This window comes from Vespa velutina, chromosome 10, assembly GCF_912470025.1.
Source record: "Vespa velutina chromosome 10, iVesVel2.1, whole genome shotgun sequence".
Classification (NCBI taxonomy): Eukaryota; Metazoa; Arthropoda; class Insecta; order Hymenoptera; family Vespidae; genus Vespa; species Vespa velutina.
This window is the reverse complement of record NC_062197.1, coordinates 4,305,184-4,324,078: the sequence shown is the minus strand read 5'-3', so window position 1 is coordinate 4,324,078 and position 18,895 is coordinate 4,305,184. Positions and strand designations below refer to the sequence as shown.

Below are 18,895 nucleotides of genomic sequence, written 5' to 3'. Positions count from 1 at the left end.
TAAAAATAAAATCTCTTCATCTTTCAAAGAATTATCTAGTTTATTACCGTAAAATTACGTTCGCGTAGACATTGGATGTTATATTGTAAATCAATAACATAGAATAGAAAATTGTATTATTTATATTAATTTACTATTTATTTATTTATTTTTTTTTTTTTTTTTTTGTTGAGACATTAGATCGTAATCATTGATGGATATAATATAACATATTCTTCCTTTAGTAAGAAATGTAGAATTATATTATGCATGTCTTTTTTGAATGCAAGTAAATTATGGTTGCGTACATAATGCATGACGAAAAAAAGAAGATAAATTGAAATGTTATTGTAAATATAATTGTATCTTTAATATAATAGACTAAAACATTAAAACGCTCTGATCACATTATAAATCTGTGATAAATTTATATACTATCAAAATTGACAATATTGTTTTCATATTTCAATATTCTTAATGAGATTCTTGAAAAATTGTATATACAAGTTTTGTTAAACATTGTATATTAATGCCTAATATTCGATGCCAAGTAAATAAATTATTGTCAATGATAATTTTTCGGAAACAAAAAATATGTGGAGATTTTACTCATTGATAAAGAACGATTCGAATTTAATATCAAATTTACTACACATATATAAATTACACATGTGTACAAATAATTCATTTTTCGAAATTCTCTCTCTCTCTCTCTCTCTCTCTCATTCTCTCATTCTCCCATTCTTTCATTCTCTCTCTCTCTCTCTCTCTCTCTCTTTCTCTTTCTCTTTTGGATTGGAAAATATTTAATTTTCGAATACAATAAATCTCATATATAGATGATTTATTGAAAAATGTTACATATCTTTTTATATCTCTAAAAAATATATACATATACAAACAACAGGTACCGTTGGTTCATTGCAAGTCCATTTATTTTATAGTAGCGTAATATTTTGAGTATTAACGATTCGCGACGAGATAATTTAATGAAGTCCTTCGTAGAGGAGATTGTCCTAGTAAAAACGATCGATCGCGAAATATGAATAGATAGTATCTCACTCTGCGAAAATTTTAACTACCAGCTTGTGTTTGAAACAATTAATCTATGATTAATTATTAACGTTTTTCGAGAGAAACTCCTACATCCAGGGTATACTTTGCATTGGAGTCCGTCAGAGGAATTTCTGAAAATAGAGAAATTCTCAAATTGCGTTACTATGAATAAATCGATTTTCCGTTTCTCGTTTGAAATTCTATTCGTTCCTTTGATCTAGAATAACTGGTACACATCTTCTAGTGATCAAGCATTCGAATGATAGACGTGCTTTGTGATTCGAGAGACTAGAATTTCGTGTACGGTTTTAGATCGATAACTTTCTTCATTGGAACATTGTATTTATATCGCTTGTAGTTTATTCAATATAAGATAAATTAACAAAAATTGAATTATAATTTCATCTCAGATATCAAATCTATTATTTTAATATTTTTCAGATAAATGAAAAGAGTATAATCTTTTGTTGTTCTGTGGGGGATAATCGATCATTAAAATATTAAAATATTATTAATTGTAGGAAGTCGTATTATTATTATTATTATTATTATTATTATTATTATTATTATTATTATTATTATTATTATTATCATTATCATTATTATTATTATCACTATTATTATTATCACTATTATTATTATTATTATTATTAGTAGTAGTAGTAGTAATAGAAGTAAATATTAAAAGTTGGAATATTAAAAGTTGAAATTAATGGATATTAAAAGTTTCAGACATTATTTATTTGAAAATTGATCAAAGGATACCGTCGAATGCACTCACCCGATTTTTCCAGGGACATCGGTATTGCCGTTGGCGTCGAGCTTGATGTTGGTGTTGGCGTGTCCGGAAATTGAACGTGCTTCTTATTTGCTCGTCCTACCGTAGGACTCTTTTCAGGACACGAAAGAACAGTCCGTACCGCGGTTGGACTTTGCGTTGGCGTTGGTGTTGCCTTCGTCTCGTTATTGGTCGGTGCTCTTCGTGAGCTCAAACAGGATGTCGCAGTTGTCGTCGGTTGTACCGCGTATCTCACCACTGGAACCTTCAAAGGATGTCGCATAATGACCGTTTTAAACCGTGTCCAGAGAACGTTACTCGAAAGTCTCTTCGTTCGCGAGAGAAAAAAAAAAAAAAAAAAAGAATAAAAAATAAATAAAAAGAATAAAAAATCCTAGGCTTAATTAATTAAATATATTTCGAGTATTAAATCTTATCTACATATACGATAATAATTTTAAATCCTTATTTCGTAATAATAATAATGAATAAATTTCATTGATCTATTATTCGTATCACTTTGAAGAGAGAATTACTTGTATGTATAAATATCTGTATTTAATAATAACAATAATTATAATATATAAAAACGACACAATAGCTTTTTCCCCTTTCATAGAGATCTCTTTGAATTACGTAATTATCATCTCGCGTATCGTCACACAGAGGAATAGATAGAAAGATAGTTTACCGTGTGGTTCCCATCGATTTACTATAAACTTTACTCGGTATATAATCGGTTTTACCTTTAAATACTCAAAGCATGGTCTTTCTCTTTGGTATAGTCCTGGTATGCCATATCAATGATATAATCTTTCCTTTAGGTACAATATTGTTGCCTTGGATATTTCCTCCAATATCGATATTCATTGATATTAAGTTATATAATGATATTATTCGATTAAATACAATATGTTTGAGCGATTAATTACAAACGAATAATTTTATCTAACAATAAATTTTTTTCCAAATATTATATTGAATTAATAAATCGAATCAATGCACATATATGCATAATGATACAAAAAAAAACGTAGAATATTTTTATTCGTATCAATTTTTCTCTCTCTCTCTCTCTCTCTCTCTATCTATCTCTCTCTCTCTCTCTCTCTCTCACTCTCGATATATCAATCTAAAGTTAACGTTTGACCTTTGAAATTCTAAAATCGTTTAGAAAGAATAGATCTTTTAGTCATCAAAATGTAACAAGGTTTAGGTTCGTATCTTTACTAACATATAGAGAGAACATTGGTATTCTGAGAGTGAAGCCAAGCGAAAGAAGCTGATGCATCGTATTTCTATTCCTTTGGGGATGCAACGACGAGAGGGTAAGCGAAGTTCAGAGATATGTCATACGCGTATCTCTCTTTCACATATAAGATACATAAAGTCAATTCGAGATTATAATCGCATGGACTGGTCTTAATATGTTTAGGCGAATCTAGAATTTGCTATGATATTTTCCTTTTTCTCTCTTTCTCTTTCTCTCTTTCTCTCTCTCTCTTTATGTATGTGTATATATAAATATATTGCGTTCTCTACTTTGTCTCTAATCTAGTTAGCGTTAAATAAGATTATAATCTGCGATATCGTACTATGATATAAATTTACTTTATACAACTCACAATATTCTCTGTAATTTGATTTCATTCATTTAATATCATATATATATATATATATATATATATATATATATATATATATATATATATATATAAATCATTTATTATCATTAATATTTTCAATCAGACAAATTTATTTAATACTTTTATTGATTGAAATCGTTTATAGAAAAAATTAAATTATTCAATAATTTTATCATTACAATTACAAATTTTATTAATTCGATCTGATTCTAAATGAAATTTTTATATCCCTCCGTTCTTTTCGTTTCTATTTAAATTGATTCATCAAGAATAATTGAAAAATATTTAAGAGAGACGAGAGACAAGAAAGTTTCTTTGATTTTTTTTTTTTTTTTTTTTTTTTTTTTTAAATTGAACAATAGTAAGTGTTACTTATAGATGAAATATAAAGGTTGACGATAAGCGTGGAGAAAAATTTGTTCTTTGTTTCTCTTTTTTTATTCTTTTTGTTTTTTTCTTTTTCCCTTTTTTTTCCCGGAAAGAATCACTTGTATAACAATCGATATAATTAATTGGAAGAGATAATTAAGAGTCGAAAGACCGTTAGCAGGATTTCGTGAAATGACAAACCGAGATGGAAGAGGTAAAAAACGATCAATACTGAAGATCTCGTTATATTCTCGCGCTCTTATTGGCTCTTACATTCTAATATAAAAGAGAATTCACCGATAGGAGAAATATTTTCGTACTTTAATGTGAATCATAAGCCACCGTCACGTTATTAAAATACACGAATAATAATCGATCGATTTCTCTTCTCCGTCGTATCAAAAGTCTTTAATAAAGTGAAACGAGTATGAACGAAGTAGATAAGTCGACTTAACGACTAAACTTTTTTCTTTTTTCTTTTTCCTTTTTTCAATCGATTTAGAATCATTCGATTCGAAAAATACGAAACACTTCGTTTAATATTTTTGATATTCCGGTAACGGTTTGGAAAATTGAAAAGTTAAGAAAGATGAAAGATAAATTTGGAAGATGAGATGAGTAGATTCGATAGCTTGAGAAAAAATAATATTTTTGTGCACTTAACTTTTCTTCCCTTATCCCGTTGCCCTTTCTGTCGTGAGACTCTCAGAATACTGACCCTGTAGTCATTGTCATCCGCTGCCGTACCACGGCCGGCCAAATATTCCTGATATTGCGAGATGACGCAGAGAAGAGAGTATACCTATATATGTACATATGTGTGTATATATATATATATATATATATATATATATATATATATATATATATTGTATATTATTATAATTCCATTGTTTTGTTTTCTCTTTTCTTCTATTTTCTTTTCTTTTCTATAATATTTTTATAAGATTTATCGCCTAGATCGTAAAATATTTGTTTTATAGTACCGACGTTAAATGCAATCTTTTAAAATACTCACGTTTAAACATAGAAGAAAAAAGTTGAGCGTGTAGAGCATCGCCGTTATTGGATTAAAGTTGGGCTGAAAAATAGAGAAGACGTCATAGCTCACGCTGAAAGTTTTGTATTTGTCGAAGCAACGTGTTGCTCTCTGTACCTTCAAAGGTATGAAAGAAAAAAAGAAGAAAAAAGAAGAAGAAGAAAAAGAAGCAAAAAGAGGTAAAGTTTCGCAACCCGTTAAATATATTTTCTCTCTCTCTCTCTCTCTCTCTCTCTCTTTCTTTTAAACTTTTGGGGTTATATATATATATATATATATATATATATATAATATATATACATATACATATATATAAATTACGTCAATGTTTCTTCTTTTATTGTACGCCTTTATTTTTCTATCGATTCTATAGAAAATTGGAAACCGTTTTTCTCGCACGCTAACAAGCAGGATTCGGGTTAGAGAATGTTGTTTGCGAGAATGTATTGAAGGTATTGGTCGATACACAATGCGCACTGAGCGTAAAATAAAGAAATCAAAGAAAAAATAGAAACTATGTGAACACTATAACGTCACTCTGTTCGATAAATACATAAATATACATACATATATATATATATATATATATATATATATATATATATTCTTTTTAAGTATGCAATAGTCTGCGATGCGATTTACATTGTATATACATATATATGTATGCATGTATGTATATTTTTATGAATTAATTCATCAATGATTTGTTTACATAGAATTCTTTATTCATAAACACATTGTGTTTTACACATTGTGTGTCTACCATTGACAAAGTAGTTATGTAAATAAATATTAATAAAACAAAAAAAAAAAAGAAAAAAAAAAGAGAGAAAATCTATTGGATCGATTTATCGAATATTTATATTATTTGTCCAATTTTTCTTATCGATGTTTTTCTTTTTTCTTTCTTTTCTTTTTTTTTTTTTTATTACTTTTTCGTACGTATCACTTGTTTAGCACGTTGCGTTCTTTATTATACGTGTGTGTTTGTGTGTCTGTGTATGTGTACGCACGAAAGAACGAAAAACTAATAACACAGTAGCTAGATAGTTTCAGTTTGCTATGTCCCAAGGCAATGTCACGTTTATGATAGACATTTCTTTTCCGCACGAAAGCATGATAGTGTACTACGGTTTGTTCGCACGAAAAGTAAAAACAAAAAGAAAGGAAAAAAACGAAAAAGAGAAAGAGAGATAAAGGTACGAGTAAAAGAGTGACGGGTTCGATCAGAGGTCATCAAGACTTCGTTCTCTTTTTTCCTTTTAGTTCTTACATACAAAAGGTCGAACGGAGATGTAATTTCAAAGTTCGATCTCTTTTTCTTCATGCGGTTGACCCGGTTTTTTTTCTTTTCTTTTCTTTTCCTTTTTTTTCTTTTTCTTTTTTTTTTTGTTTTTTATCGAAATCTAAGAATACACCGGGATTTACATCGTCGGAGAATAAAATTTTGTCTATATCGAAGATAAAAATTAATGATGGATAATGTTATTGAAATTTGATCGACGTATTAGAATCATATGTAATAGATGTATTAAAATCAGATTATAATAGATTTGTAAAAATCGAATATATCTAATAGATATATTATAATCAATTTATCTACGATACTCACTGTCACAATTATGAGATACAAAGCGTGCGCAATGTCGACCATACTGCAAGCGATCACGTTAACGATCCATGGCAAGAGGAAGATTCGCTTGTCCTGAAAAGAAAAGAAAAGAAAAGAAAAAAAAAAGAAAAAGAAGAAGAAGAAGAAGATGAAAGAAAGAAGAAAAGAGAAAAGGAGAAAAAAGAAAATATTCATTTCGAGCTTGACAAGACGACAGGGCGAAAGTTTATGGCTTATTAAGTTAAATATGTTCGCTACTGGAAGAAAGGTATCCCATTCATTTTAATTCCGCACTTACCTAACTTGACTTCTTAAAAAAGTATTCAAACAAACCGAGACCAATTTCTTCATGGTCACTGGCTGACAAGAAGTTATCATGTTTTATAAGATTAAATTAAAATCGAAAGGAGATTGAGAGAGTTCTCTTTCAGGAAAACTTTTTACAATCGTTTTTGTAATGTCTATCCTGGCAGATATTTTTCTTTTTTTTTGTATCGCTTATCAGTATTATCTTCCTATATGATAAATAAAATAATAAATAAATAAAAAAGTAATAAATAATGATATATTTGAAGATATTTGATTGATACGAAATAAAATTTTCTTTATCGCATTTTATACAGATTAATTCGCTCGGATTTTATCCGATCGATCGATTGTGCATGTTTCTCTTCTGTTCTTTAATGATAAGAGTAAAGTCGATGAGCAAAGAACAAAGACAGCAGTAACAAAGTACTTAGCCTTAATTTCGGACGGTTGGATTATTAATAGCATGAGATTCAAGTGACTGGATAAGTAGTTACCAACTTTCCGAGTTTAAAACTCAGAACGTTATGTTGCGACGTTGGTACGAGATAAAGAAGTTTAACAGTTTGGATTAGATACTTTATGTTCAATAATTGAATCGACGCATGGACTTTTAACGATGCCATGACAAAATAAAATTCGATTAAAAGGTAACAATTTAATTAGAAAAGAAGGTTGAATGTCGTCGTGTAAATTTGTTTTCGAGAAAAGACGAAAATCTCTTATGAATCGTTTATTTGACAATTCGAAGGTGCACGTCATTCGCCACTAAAATTGTTACTTTCGAAATTTAAAGTTCGCTGTCATAATTATTCCATGCGGATGTTTAATTAACTACTTAGAAATCACGTTCACGGTGTACGAGACGAAGCAAAATTAAATGAAATTAGACTAAATGAATTTTTCTTTTTCTTTTCCATTTTATTTTTTTCTTCTTTTCTTTTTCTTTTTTTATGTAGAATTATATATGAAGAAAGGAGATAAAAGAGAAAAAAGATAAAGAGGAAATACTACATTTTCTTTTTGACATAGCTCGAATTATGCAACAAAATAAGAGAGAGAGAGAGAGAGAGAGAGAGAGAGAGAGAGGGAGGGAGAGAGGTGGAGAAATGAAAAGAAAAGGAAAGTACTTTTGTGAGCAAGGAAACTCATGAAATATTGATTATAATAGGGATCGTTACCCTTCCCTCTATCTCGTTTTGCTTCCTCAAAAGATTCTCTTTGAGCGAAGAAACGATGAGCGTGCGGGACCCTGGAGAAAATCACAGGAGGATGCCTTTGAGCGTAGGAATTAATCTTTAGCCCACTTAGAGAAACTTCCTCCTTCTATATAAATAAGCAAAATATAAGCAAAAGGTGAAGAAGAAGGAGGTAGAGGAAGAAGAAGAAGAGAAAGAAAAAGAAGAAGAAGAAGAAGAAGAAGATGAAGAAGAAGAAGAAAAAGAAGAAGAAGAGGGTTGTGCGAGTAGGTAGATACGTATATTTCGCGACGCAACTTGGACTGTTGGCTTTTATATAGGAAGGGGCTTCGCGTAGGGTTGTTTATTAACGGTGTGAAAGTGGAAAATTTATATCTCGTGAAGGTAGCAGCCGGTGAGGCAAACAACGTGAGAACGATAAGAAAACGTACGTCGTTGAAAACACGAGCGACGTTTGAGTTAAGAGAAACCGTGTATCTATTTTTTTTTTCTTTTTCTTTTTTTCTTTTCCTTTTCTTTTTATTTATTTTTTTTTTATTCTTTTTCTTTTTCGAAAGATTTAGGAAGAAAATAATAAATTGAAAAAAATAAAAAAAGAATTATTAAAACAGAAATCGAATCCAATAGAATAATGTAATATTTATTGTTCCATTTTCTATTATTTCTAATTTCTATGCGATTTTCTCTTTTCTATGGTTCTTCTTTCTTTTTTTCTTTCTTTCTTTTTTTATTTTTTTATTTTTCTATTTTTTTCTTTTTTCCATTGGCTTTACACGTAAAGAAATTTTTTTGTTCTATAACGCGTATGAGAAAAGTACTTGAATTATTCACAAATGATGTATAACAGAGAGTCGCCGTATTATTATATGTAATATATTATCAAAGAAAAATTTTTCTTACCTTGAGTAAGCCGTATACGAGAAGAATAGTACAGATTACACCAGAACACGAACATATCAAAAAAGTTATATTGAATCGTACGGTAGCTGAAACAATAAAAATTCTCTCTTTGCTCAACTTAAATATATAACTTTGAAAAACTACGTGATACTTACCAGGGGATATTGTATCAACTTCTAAGAAACTCGACGATTCTGGTAATGATCGATTTCCAGATAAATATTCACTTTCGGCTTGCAAGACTGTTGCGGTTGTAATGGCTAAGATAATAAAGTAAATCTGAAAGAAACGTTTTTTATATTAATTAAATTATAAATTAAAAAAAAAAAATATATATATATATATATATATATTTGTAATCGTGAAAATGAAATGATCTTATACATATATAATATTCAAATTTCAATTCTTATACATATATAATAAGAAATTTCTCTTTTTAGAGTATATGATCGTATTATCGAAAGGAATGACAATGTTAAAATTGTTGTAGGCAGAAATTATCGTAGAGTCAATTTCGACAACTAATTCGATTTTACGTCAAAGAGAAAGAGAGAAAGAGAGTGAGAGAGAATGAGAGAGAGAGAGAGAGAAAGAGAGAGAGAGTGGCAATGTCGTTATCAGCCTGTGGCTATAATATCTCTGACGCGTTTGCCGCAATAATGTCAAACAGTTTCACTGCGTGTTCTTTCGCTGGTTTGAAAGATTAAAGTATTCAAACGAATAGATCTATTTCGTCTGATAAAAAAAAAACATGTTGATTTTTATGTCAACGTTAACTATTTTTTCACAATTTGTAAATATATTTTTTTGGATCTTGTGGACGATCGATTTTTGATTTACGTTCGACTATTTCCGTTCCTCTTTTTATTAGCGGATCGTTCGATGTGTCGACACACGATATCGAATGCAGAATGATGGTTTTATATATATATATATATATAAGTTTTTTTTTATTTCTCTCTTTTTTTTTCCTTTCTTTTCTCTATATTTTGATATGTGTCGATCGTAAAGATATCATTCAAACGGGAATATATACGTTCATCCTTTAGTTTGCCTTCGATATATTCTCGTGAAAAACTTTACGAGAATAGTTAATGCTTGTGCTAGCTTTACGACGGCTGTTAAAGTGCACTGCCAAATGTCTCGTTATATGTATACGTGTTCTCCCGTTAAGCTTGTATTACATTATAAGGATATAAACGTAGAAACGAGAGCCATCAGGGTCGACCCAATTTTATGTTTCATTTATATATATATATATATATATATATATATATACATACATATGTATATATATATATATTGGAGTAACTCGGAAAGTTCGTAGCATAATTTTTCATGAAAATTCAAAGCTATGATTAATATGTATGTTTAATACAACTTTATCCAATAGTGTATATATATATTTTCCAGGGAATTTTCTGAACGAATCAATCCGTATAATATTACATAGAAAAGGATATGACAAGCAACTTGATACAAGCCTCTTACGACAATCGATATAGTCAAAGTGCATAGCTTTTATCGACAGTACTAAAGTATTGGGAATCGTAGTCTCTTATTCTCACGTTTCTGTCGAATGCAATTTCGTTGTTTGTATTAAAATTCTATGAAGGTGTTAGCTTGTTATTATCGTCTCGTTCCAGAATTACATATCTTTCTTCTTACGATAAAATATAGACATAAATATATATGTATATAATTAATGTAAAAAATAGTTAAAAAGTAGATTTTTAATGTCGATGAAAATTTATCTTGTTGATGATATACATCGCGTGACAGTTCGGAGGATGAAATGATGAGAATCACATTTTCATGATTAAATTAACTATAGTGCTTTGCACATTGCTATGAAATTTCCCATGGGTCATTGAATGTATGTAAACTAATGTGAATCCCGGGAATCGTGTGGTTTTCTGCGTTTTCATTCTTCACTCTTTTGAACCTATTCTCACGAATTGAATGTATTTGGAAATAAATATTTTTGTTCTGTTTTTTTTTTATTTTTTTTTTTTTTTTATTTATTTTTTTTTTTTAGTCATCGAAAGCTTCTGCAAACCAGCTTAAAAAAATATAATCATTCCATAAAGAGACGAGAGCACGCGTTTCCGAGCTTAAGTGGATTTTTATTTACCGTGCGAGTTTTGTACGAACGTTATGCCCTTTCAGCGTGACGAAACCCGTGTATTAATTATAAATAACGAAATGCATTTCATGTGTTTTCGATTCGAGTTAAAGCGCGATGAATAAATTTTGATAATAATTACATTTAGATGGTCTATATGTATCATGCTTATAATTTACGTAAGTAATCAGCTCTGCTAACAGCACGCATATATTTACGATCAATAATTATAAATACAAGATGATGAATTCCATATACATTTCTTTTAAATTATAAAAGTTAAACACAATAGTAGATCAAATCAATTTTGTATTATTGTGTGCTATCATTCAATTCATATCATGATCGTGTTATTCGCTTCCCGATGGTACTTAAGATGTATACCTACGTATGTACGTATCTATATACGTAGGTATGTACATATGTATGTATGCATCTATGTAAAAGTTAGACTCAGATATCGACCAGCAGCAACAGGGTATGCGTTGAGTCACATTGCAAGCACATGGACCGCTTCTCGATTGTCTTAAATGATCACAAATATTAAAGGATGTAGTCAAATGAACTAGACTATTGGGTATAAGCACATTCATACATATCGATTTTATCAATATATACATACACATACACACATACACATACATATATATGTAATAAAAGAAAAGAAGGAACAATGCGTGTAATATGATCGAAAATTATATCATATATATAATAGAAAGAAAAAGGATCAATTGACAGGCTTCGATGTCTATCGAGTATCGATAATATGACGTTTACAGAACTCAATGAAATTTTCTCTCGGCTGTATGGAAAAAAAGAAGTTTAGACAAAATGCGTTAGCGAGCAGAATCTCATGAAGGAAAACGATATATATACATTTTCTTTATAATATTTTCCAATCTTTCTCGCGAATATATATATATATATATATATATATATATTTCTTTTTTTTTCTTTTCCCTTATAAAGTAAATCAATTGTATCTAACTGAAAACGTACCACAAGAAAAAAGAAAATTCAATCGAAATCGAAACAACATAGTTTATTTTTCGTATAAATTGTATACTAGCCCCCTAGTAGTTCCCCTTTAGGATTTCATTAGAAAATGGGTGAAATCAATCGCACTGAGATGTTACTTACTCCGGTATAAATGGCACAAGCGTAACTCCCTCTGCGAACTGATTGCCAACAGCAACAGGATTGCATGATCGCCATGCTTCGAACGCGTGTGCGACCTTACGCACCCTTGTCGAAATCGAATCGAGCGTGAAAATGATAAGAATGAGAAAATAAAAGATCCGAAATGAACCAGCATGAATCTGAGTTTCTTGCGTGCGCGCGCGCGCGCGGCCGCACACCCCTATCGTCGTTTTTGTATTTATTTTTATTTTTCGTTTCTGTTTTTTTTTCTTCTTTTTTTCCCTTCCCGTTTTTCCTTCTTTTTTTTTTGTTCTCTTCTCTTTTTCTTATTTCCTTTTTGTCGTATCGTATAGTTTTACGATTTTTCGAGAGGTTTCGAAGATTTGGAAATAATTGATACGAGGATGAGAGGACTCATCTCGTCCTCTCGCGGAGGAACGCACAAGCGGAGCGGAAACGCTGCTCGACGCTGACTGTTCCTTGTCTTCGTTGAATTTCGCGTGTCGAGTTCCTGCGGCGCGAAAAGCATCGAGGTCGGACGCATGCGTGATAGAAGATTTCTATCGAAATTGGAATGAAGATGAGAGAGAGAGAGAGAGAGAGAGAGAGAGAGAGAGAGAGAGAGAGAGAGGGAGAGAGAGAGAGAGAGAGAGAGAGAAAGATAGAACTACCCCTATTTTCTTTTCCTTTCCTGCTTTATTATTTTTTTCTTTTTCCCATTCTCTCTCTCTCTCTCTCTCTCTCTATATATATATATATATATATATATATATATATATAGTATATAGATATATATACATGTATATGTGATTATCTATATTTATGTAATATTTATCTAATGGAGCAAAAAGATGTTAGATAAATTGTACTGCAAGATGTTCCTTCATCGACTTCAAACTTGCGATAACGAGGTGACGATGAGTTTTGCGAAAAGAAAACTTCAAGGTCGAGCCTTACATCGTATAAGATGAGTTCAGCGAGAAAAACTTTATGAGTTTAGTCCTTACATCGTATGAAAAGTTACATCGTACAAAAGTTACAGGTTACTAGTTTTATAATAATCATCTGAAGGATCAGAACTTGCGTAAATAATGTTATTGACATATTATAAAATAGAGACATGTACTTATTTATTTCTATTTCTAATAAATTTTTCTTTTTCCCTTATTTGACAGACAATATATAAATTATCAATAACGAGTTCAATTTTTTTTCTTGGATTATATTTGTATCGTCCTATTGTCTAACAAAATAAAGAATATTAATAATTAATAAGAGCGCTATTGTTTTTTATTCAAAGTTTAAGAAATATTATCTTCCTTTGCTCCTTTTTCTATTAACTTTTTACTTTTAATTAGTTTTCTTCGTTATACGAGCTAAAGTGTTGATCTTCTTAAAAAAAAAAAAAAAAAAAAAAATAAAAAAAGAAGGAAGAAACAAAAAGAAAAATGAAAATGCAAAGCTAGATTACTGGAAAGTTGATCTACGTGACAGGGGGGCCTGATATCATAAATTATTCGCATCAAATTGCTCTCCTTTTTGTGATAACCTCATGTCAAAATGTCGGATGCTAAACGACAGACGATCCTTATCGTATATATGTGAGACAGGCTTAACTTAAAGGTACTTTTAAGGTAAAAAGGAAAATACGTGTTTGAGGATAAAACAAGAAAAAGGAGAAGAAGAAGAAGGAGAAGAAGGAAAAGAAGAGGAGAGGAAAGAATTTGAGTTTTAGGAAATGGTCTGTAAAATACTCGAGATTTTTTCTTTCTCGTAAAATTTATACAAGAAAGTGAGAGAGGAAGAAAAACAAAGAGAGAAAGATAGAGAGAGAGAGAAAGAGAGAGAGAAAGATAGATAGAGAAAATAAAAGTACACATATCCCTTAAAGCTTTTATCGTATGCGTAGTAAAGAAACGTTGTGGAGCTTTCGAATAAATTTACTACTTGTTCCCCTCCAGGCAGCACTCGTTCGTAGAATAAATAAGCGAAGGCACGCTCGAATTTGCGAGATAGATAGAACTCTCTTCTTTCGAAGGGTGGCAACAATTTTCTTCAACCTTCACTTCTTACATGAGCTATCTTATATATACGTATGTAAGTATATCGCAATGTGGACTTTGAAATGTTATTCAGAATAAAGGAGTCGAATAAATCGAATCGTAGGTATGAAGATTTAGGGAAAAGTATACGAGTGCGACGAACCATAAAAACGTTTAAAGTGAATGACATCTTGCCGTAGAAACATTTAAAATGAATTACATTCTATCGACATTTTGATAACACGAAAATGTCTTACCAATGAGATTGCTATTTTCAACGTAATTTTCAGCATTTGGTGTCATTGTGATAGATGTCTGAGATATGTAATAAAGTGAACTCAAAGTGAGAGAATGAGGGAGAGAGAGAGAGAGAGAGAGAGAGAGAGAGAGAGAGAGAGAGAGAGAAAGGGAGAGAGAAAGAGAGAGAGAGAGTTCACTGCAACAACACAACTGCGGACAATGTAATCAAGGTATAAATCAATTACAGTACTTTAGATGAGCTTACACTCACGTACAATCCAGTTCTGTTGGTTTCCTTCCAGTCCGGATGTTGCAACGTGCTTTTACCTCTAGTCGGATTCATTGACTTTTCTCTTTGATACTGAACTTCGTGACTCTATCGTGAATATTCATTGAAAAAGATAGTTCTTGTATATCATATAGATATTCTTGTATGTCAATGATATTCATCATAAAGTTCATCGATCCTTTTTTTTTCTTTTTCTTTTTTTTTTTTTCTAACGCAATTCCAATATCCATAGGTCATAACAATCTACCTTTTATATTTTTCGATTCATTAATAAAATTATCACTGTAGATAATATATTTCATGTACCAATATATTTTTTAAATTAGACGAATAAAGTTATTTCAGTAGTTTAATTGGAAACGCGTTCTCTAACATTTCTCTCAAACGTTTCTCTATTATTAAATACGATTTTCTATGAAAACGTTTTATCGTTATAGGTAGAAACTTTTACAAACACGAAAATTGCTAGAATTCGATCACTCATACCATTGTCCTGTTAATTGTTTCTTGCGGATCAATAAACATCGTACTCTATCAATGCTTCAAAATTGTTTCCAATGTTGCCGTAAAAAATTGTAACGTACGATAGGATGCATGACGAATTTAATTTTAATTTCTTCGATTTATTAATAATTATGATGGATTATCGCATATAAAAAAAAATTTTTATATAAAATTGAGAATTCATTTAATTCTATATTGCTTTCGTAATACATAATATTTTGATTATTACTCTTATAAGTGTATACATAACGCGCCAGTCTTGTCATAAAGTTATTACATAATGCACCAGAAGAAAATATTACAATTATTATATCTTATATAACAGCTTAAAAATAATATTATTATAATATATCTATTTAATAGCACATTAAATGTTATTTCACGACTGTTTGTTATTACATTGATCTAACCATTTTAAACGAATTAGTTCAGAACAATGTCTATACTATACAGATATTAATCTATACATATACGCGTATGTATACATCTATATATATATATGCGCGCGCGCGCGCGCGTGTGTATGTGTGTATGCATATCGTTTATATAGTTATATTAAAAGAAGACATAGGAAGAATATCGACACGAGTATCATTAATTTCTTTCGTGACATAATAATACAATGTAAAGAAAAGCATAATATTAGAAATTAAAGTGTATAAATTGCAGCGCCCTGATCAGGTTCCGTAGGAAATACCAGGTCATCCAGGTCAAGTTCATAATTTCTACTACTTTCCCAAAGATATTGTTGGATGTCCTCAACGAATTGAGAAATTTTTTCCTTTGTGATGATAGCCACTATACATCCACCCCATCTATTGTAATACAAATGATGTTCTTTACATAATATACATGGTTTGTATAAATATACTGAATAGTTTGACTAGATAAAAATTATATATAGTATGAATAATCTGATTTTCAATATGATAAATTGGATATTTTTTTTTCTTTTTTTTTTTTTTTTTTTTTTTTTCAAATAAATAGATAAAAGTGGCAGTAACATTTATATAATAAATTGGAATGAGGATAAAAAAATCTTTTCAAGATTATATATATGTACGTTTTGAGTATTATGAAAAATGGGTCAAAGCAAAACACGGTAGAATAAAATTCATTTATCTTTCTTATAAGATCGATTTGCGAGGGTAGGGAAAACAGATGATCGTTTGCAAACTCGTTCGGAAATAGGAGTTTCTATGTATCGAAGTTCCGGGGTGTGACCCGAACTTGTCAATAGACATCTATTAACGGTCTAATGGACGTTACTATGATTTGAAGTAGTCGAAGGGAAAAGATACATAGGGATGCCGAACTTTAGGGTGTTGGGGCTGTATATTTTTTTTCTTTTTTTTTTTTTTTTTTTTGAATATACACACTTCAATAGGAATCGCACGAACATATCAATATCTATATATTCATAGATATATGATACTTAGTTGATAACAGAGTTGAATCTTCTATTATTATTGTATAAATATAAATAATATTTTACATTTATAAGTAAAACATAAGCAAGATGGTGGAGATAGAAGGTCACGCTTTTAGAGTATATATATTCTTATTTCACGATAAAAGCTCTCCACCTTAAGAAGCTTAAGGTATGCATTTATATATCCATACATACGCTATACGTATATATATATATATATATATATATATATATATATATATGTATACTATATGTATATACAATAAGATTGTACTTACCCAGCTCCGGTGAGTCTAGCACCGAGTGCTCCACAATTCATGGCCTTGTCGACGAGTGCATCGACACGTGGATGGCTACACTCGTATAGTTTACAAAGACTCAAATGGCTCTTCGACATCAATTCGCCTAACAACATGACTTTTTCCTCTTCTATTAACGTATCATCTTTGTTTATGCGCTCGAATTCGGCTACTCTTAGCGCTTCTGAAACGCGTATTAGATTATCAATACGATTTTACAAATTGATTTTCGTACGAACGAGCTTTCGAAATAATAATAATAATAATAATAATAATAATAATAATAATAATAATAAAAAGTAAACGGAAGGGGGGGAGGTTATGGTTGGGAAAAGAAAAAATAGAAAAAAATCGACGGATTTCTTAACGCTTACTTTTCGGTATTTTAGTAAAGGGAAAAAGGTATAAGGTAAGAAAGTAGGATCTTCGAAGGGTTTCTCTCTCGGCTGCTTTTCGTCGAGTTTCTACGGCAATAAATTTCATGACAGTGTTGGTCTCAGGATGACAAGGGCCGAGTGGTATGTGTGTCGGACGCAATCGATATGTCGCCGTCGTGAAAATTTATAGCATTCGTAAAGGAATGCATCCATGCTGTTTGATTGATAAATAAGACTTTTTTTTACGTTAAAGAATTTGCCATTAATTTGATCAATCTATATATCTATCTATCTGTCTATCCATATTTATACATATATATATATATATATATATATATATATATATATATATATATATATATATATATATATTCAAATTTTCTTTAGTATTTTAGTTGAAAGTGTGTTATTTCAAATTATTTATCATTCGAATCCCTTACCTTGGAATACATGTAAGGCACGTTGTTTAAGCTTGTATGTTTGGGATGCATTAAACGAGGCAATTTGCGATGTTTCCTTTAGTTCTTCGTACGTCGTAGAAAGGCACTCGCAAATCTGAGAAACGTTAAAACCTTACATAAGCTTTTAGACTTATTGGGGTTCAATCAATCGTTGGATCGTCTTAAACTCGGCACGTACCTCGTCGATGGTGTAAGGTTCTTCGTGAAGATCTTCCATCACAATCGTGGCCATTTTTTCCAAGCTAAAACCGAGACGGTTTTGTACGTCAATTAATCTTCGCACACTTTCCCAATTTTTATTTCTCTTCTTGGCTATTATCTACAACAAGATTGAATCGGTTGTCAAGAATTTCTCAACTTAAGGACCACGAAATCGTTTATTTGTCAAAAATAAATAATCACATCTTTTGTAAAGAGATTGAGAGAGAAAGAGAGAGAGAGAGAGAGAGAGAGAGAGAGAGAGAGAGGGAGAGGGAGAAAGAGGGAAAGAAAGATATATATACATATCGATTTTACAAAACGCAAGAATAATTTTATGTTACAGATCCGAAAGCTCGAGCTTACGCGAACTCGTTGCCTTATATAAGTGATTAAACGATGAAACCGGTATAACTCGGTTAAACAAAAAAAAGAAAAAACAAAAAAAGTAAAAAGAAAAGAAAAATTCCGTCTAGCTTTATTTACTACTTAATCTCGAAATAAATTTCGAAAAAAGAAGAAAATAAAAAAAATGCAATGAAACAAACAAAGATGCTTTTTACGATACCTGTGCAGCTAAGCGGCATTCCGCTACTCTTAGATTATAATCGGCGGTCGATGCTTTATTGTGATAAGCTTGGCTATGCGCTATCACGAAAACAACACTTTCAGGTAAAGTAATGTCGGTCGCACGTAAAGGATTAAATTCTATCAGCTTAGCAGCACCTATTGTAGACAATGATAAATTATTATTCAATTGTTCAATATTTTCTTTCTTTCTTTCTTCCTTTTTTTTCTTCTTTTTTTTTTTTTATCTGATCGAATTATATATCCCTTGTGATAAAAATTCATACCTGCTCTCCCTAAGAAAGCAATCGCCTGGTCCATCCCACCACCTTGA

At 30.5% G+C, this 18,895-nt stretch overlaps 2 protein-coding genes across 9 annotated transcripts in view; both read right to left on the bottom strand.

The window, feature by feature from the left end:
• Window positions 1–802: 802 nt before the first annotated feature.
• On the bottom strand, window positions 803–12,645 carry LOC124952167. Of its 6 annotated transcripts, none has more exons than XM_047501617.1 (8): window positions 12,153–12,644; window positions 9,040–9,163; window positions 8,885–8,970; window positions 6,480–6,572; window positions 4,847–4,909; window positions 4,493–4,594; window positions 1,817–2,078; window positions 803–1,166 (listed from the first exon to the last, which is right to left on the bottom strand). In XM_047501617.1, exons 1-8 carry the CDS (start codon window positions 12,225–12,227, stop codon window positions 1,099–1,101), a joined length of 873 nt encoding a protein of 290 aa, XP_047357573.1. In that variant the 5' UTR covers window positions 12,228–12,644; the 3' UTR covers window positions 803–1,098. The 6 variants fall into 6 exon arrangements, with proteins under 6 accessions (XP_047357573.1, XP_047357572.1, XP_047357575.1 ...); XM_047501616.1 differs by having other exon boundaries at window positions 4,493–4,630; window positions 12,153–12,639; XM_047501619.1 differs by lacking the exon at window positions 6,480–6,572 and having other exon boundaries at window positions 12,153–12,645.
• A 2,754-nt stretch (window positions 12,646–15,399) lies between these two features.
• LOC124952257 (N-acetylgalactosamine kinase) overlaps window positions 15,400–18,895 on the bottom strand; it is a 9,619-nt gene continuing 6,123 nt past the window's right edge. For all 3 annotated transcript variants that reach the window (XM_047501835.1, XM_047501833.1, XM_047501832.1), the window contains 6 exons: window positions 18,849–18,895; window positions 18,563–18,720; window positions 17,975–18,115; window positions 17,776–17,890; window positions 16,938–17,142; window positions 15,400–16,042 (listed from right to left, as the gene is read on the bottom strand). The exon at window positions 18,849–18,895 is cut by the window's right edge and continues 62 nt beyond it. In XM_047501835.1, coding sequence (XP_047357791.1) covers window positions 15,877–16,042; window positions 16,938–17,142; window positions 17,776–17,890; window positions 17,975–18,115; window positions 18,563–18,720; window positions 18,849–18,895 — 832 coding nt within the window. In that variant the 3' untranslated portion in view covers window positions 15,400–15,876. The remainder of the gene's footprint in view (window positions 16,043–16,937; window positions 17,143–17,775; window positions 17,891–17,974; window positions 18,116–18,562; window positions 18,721–18,848) is intronic.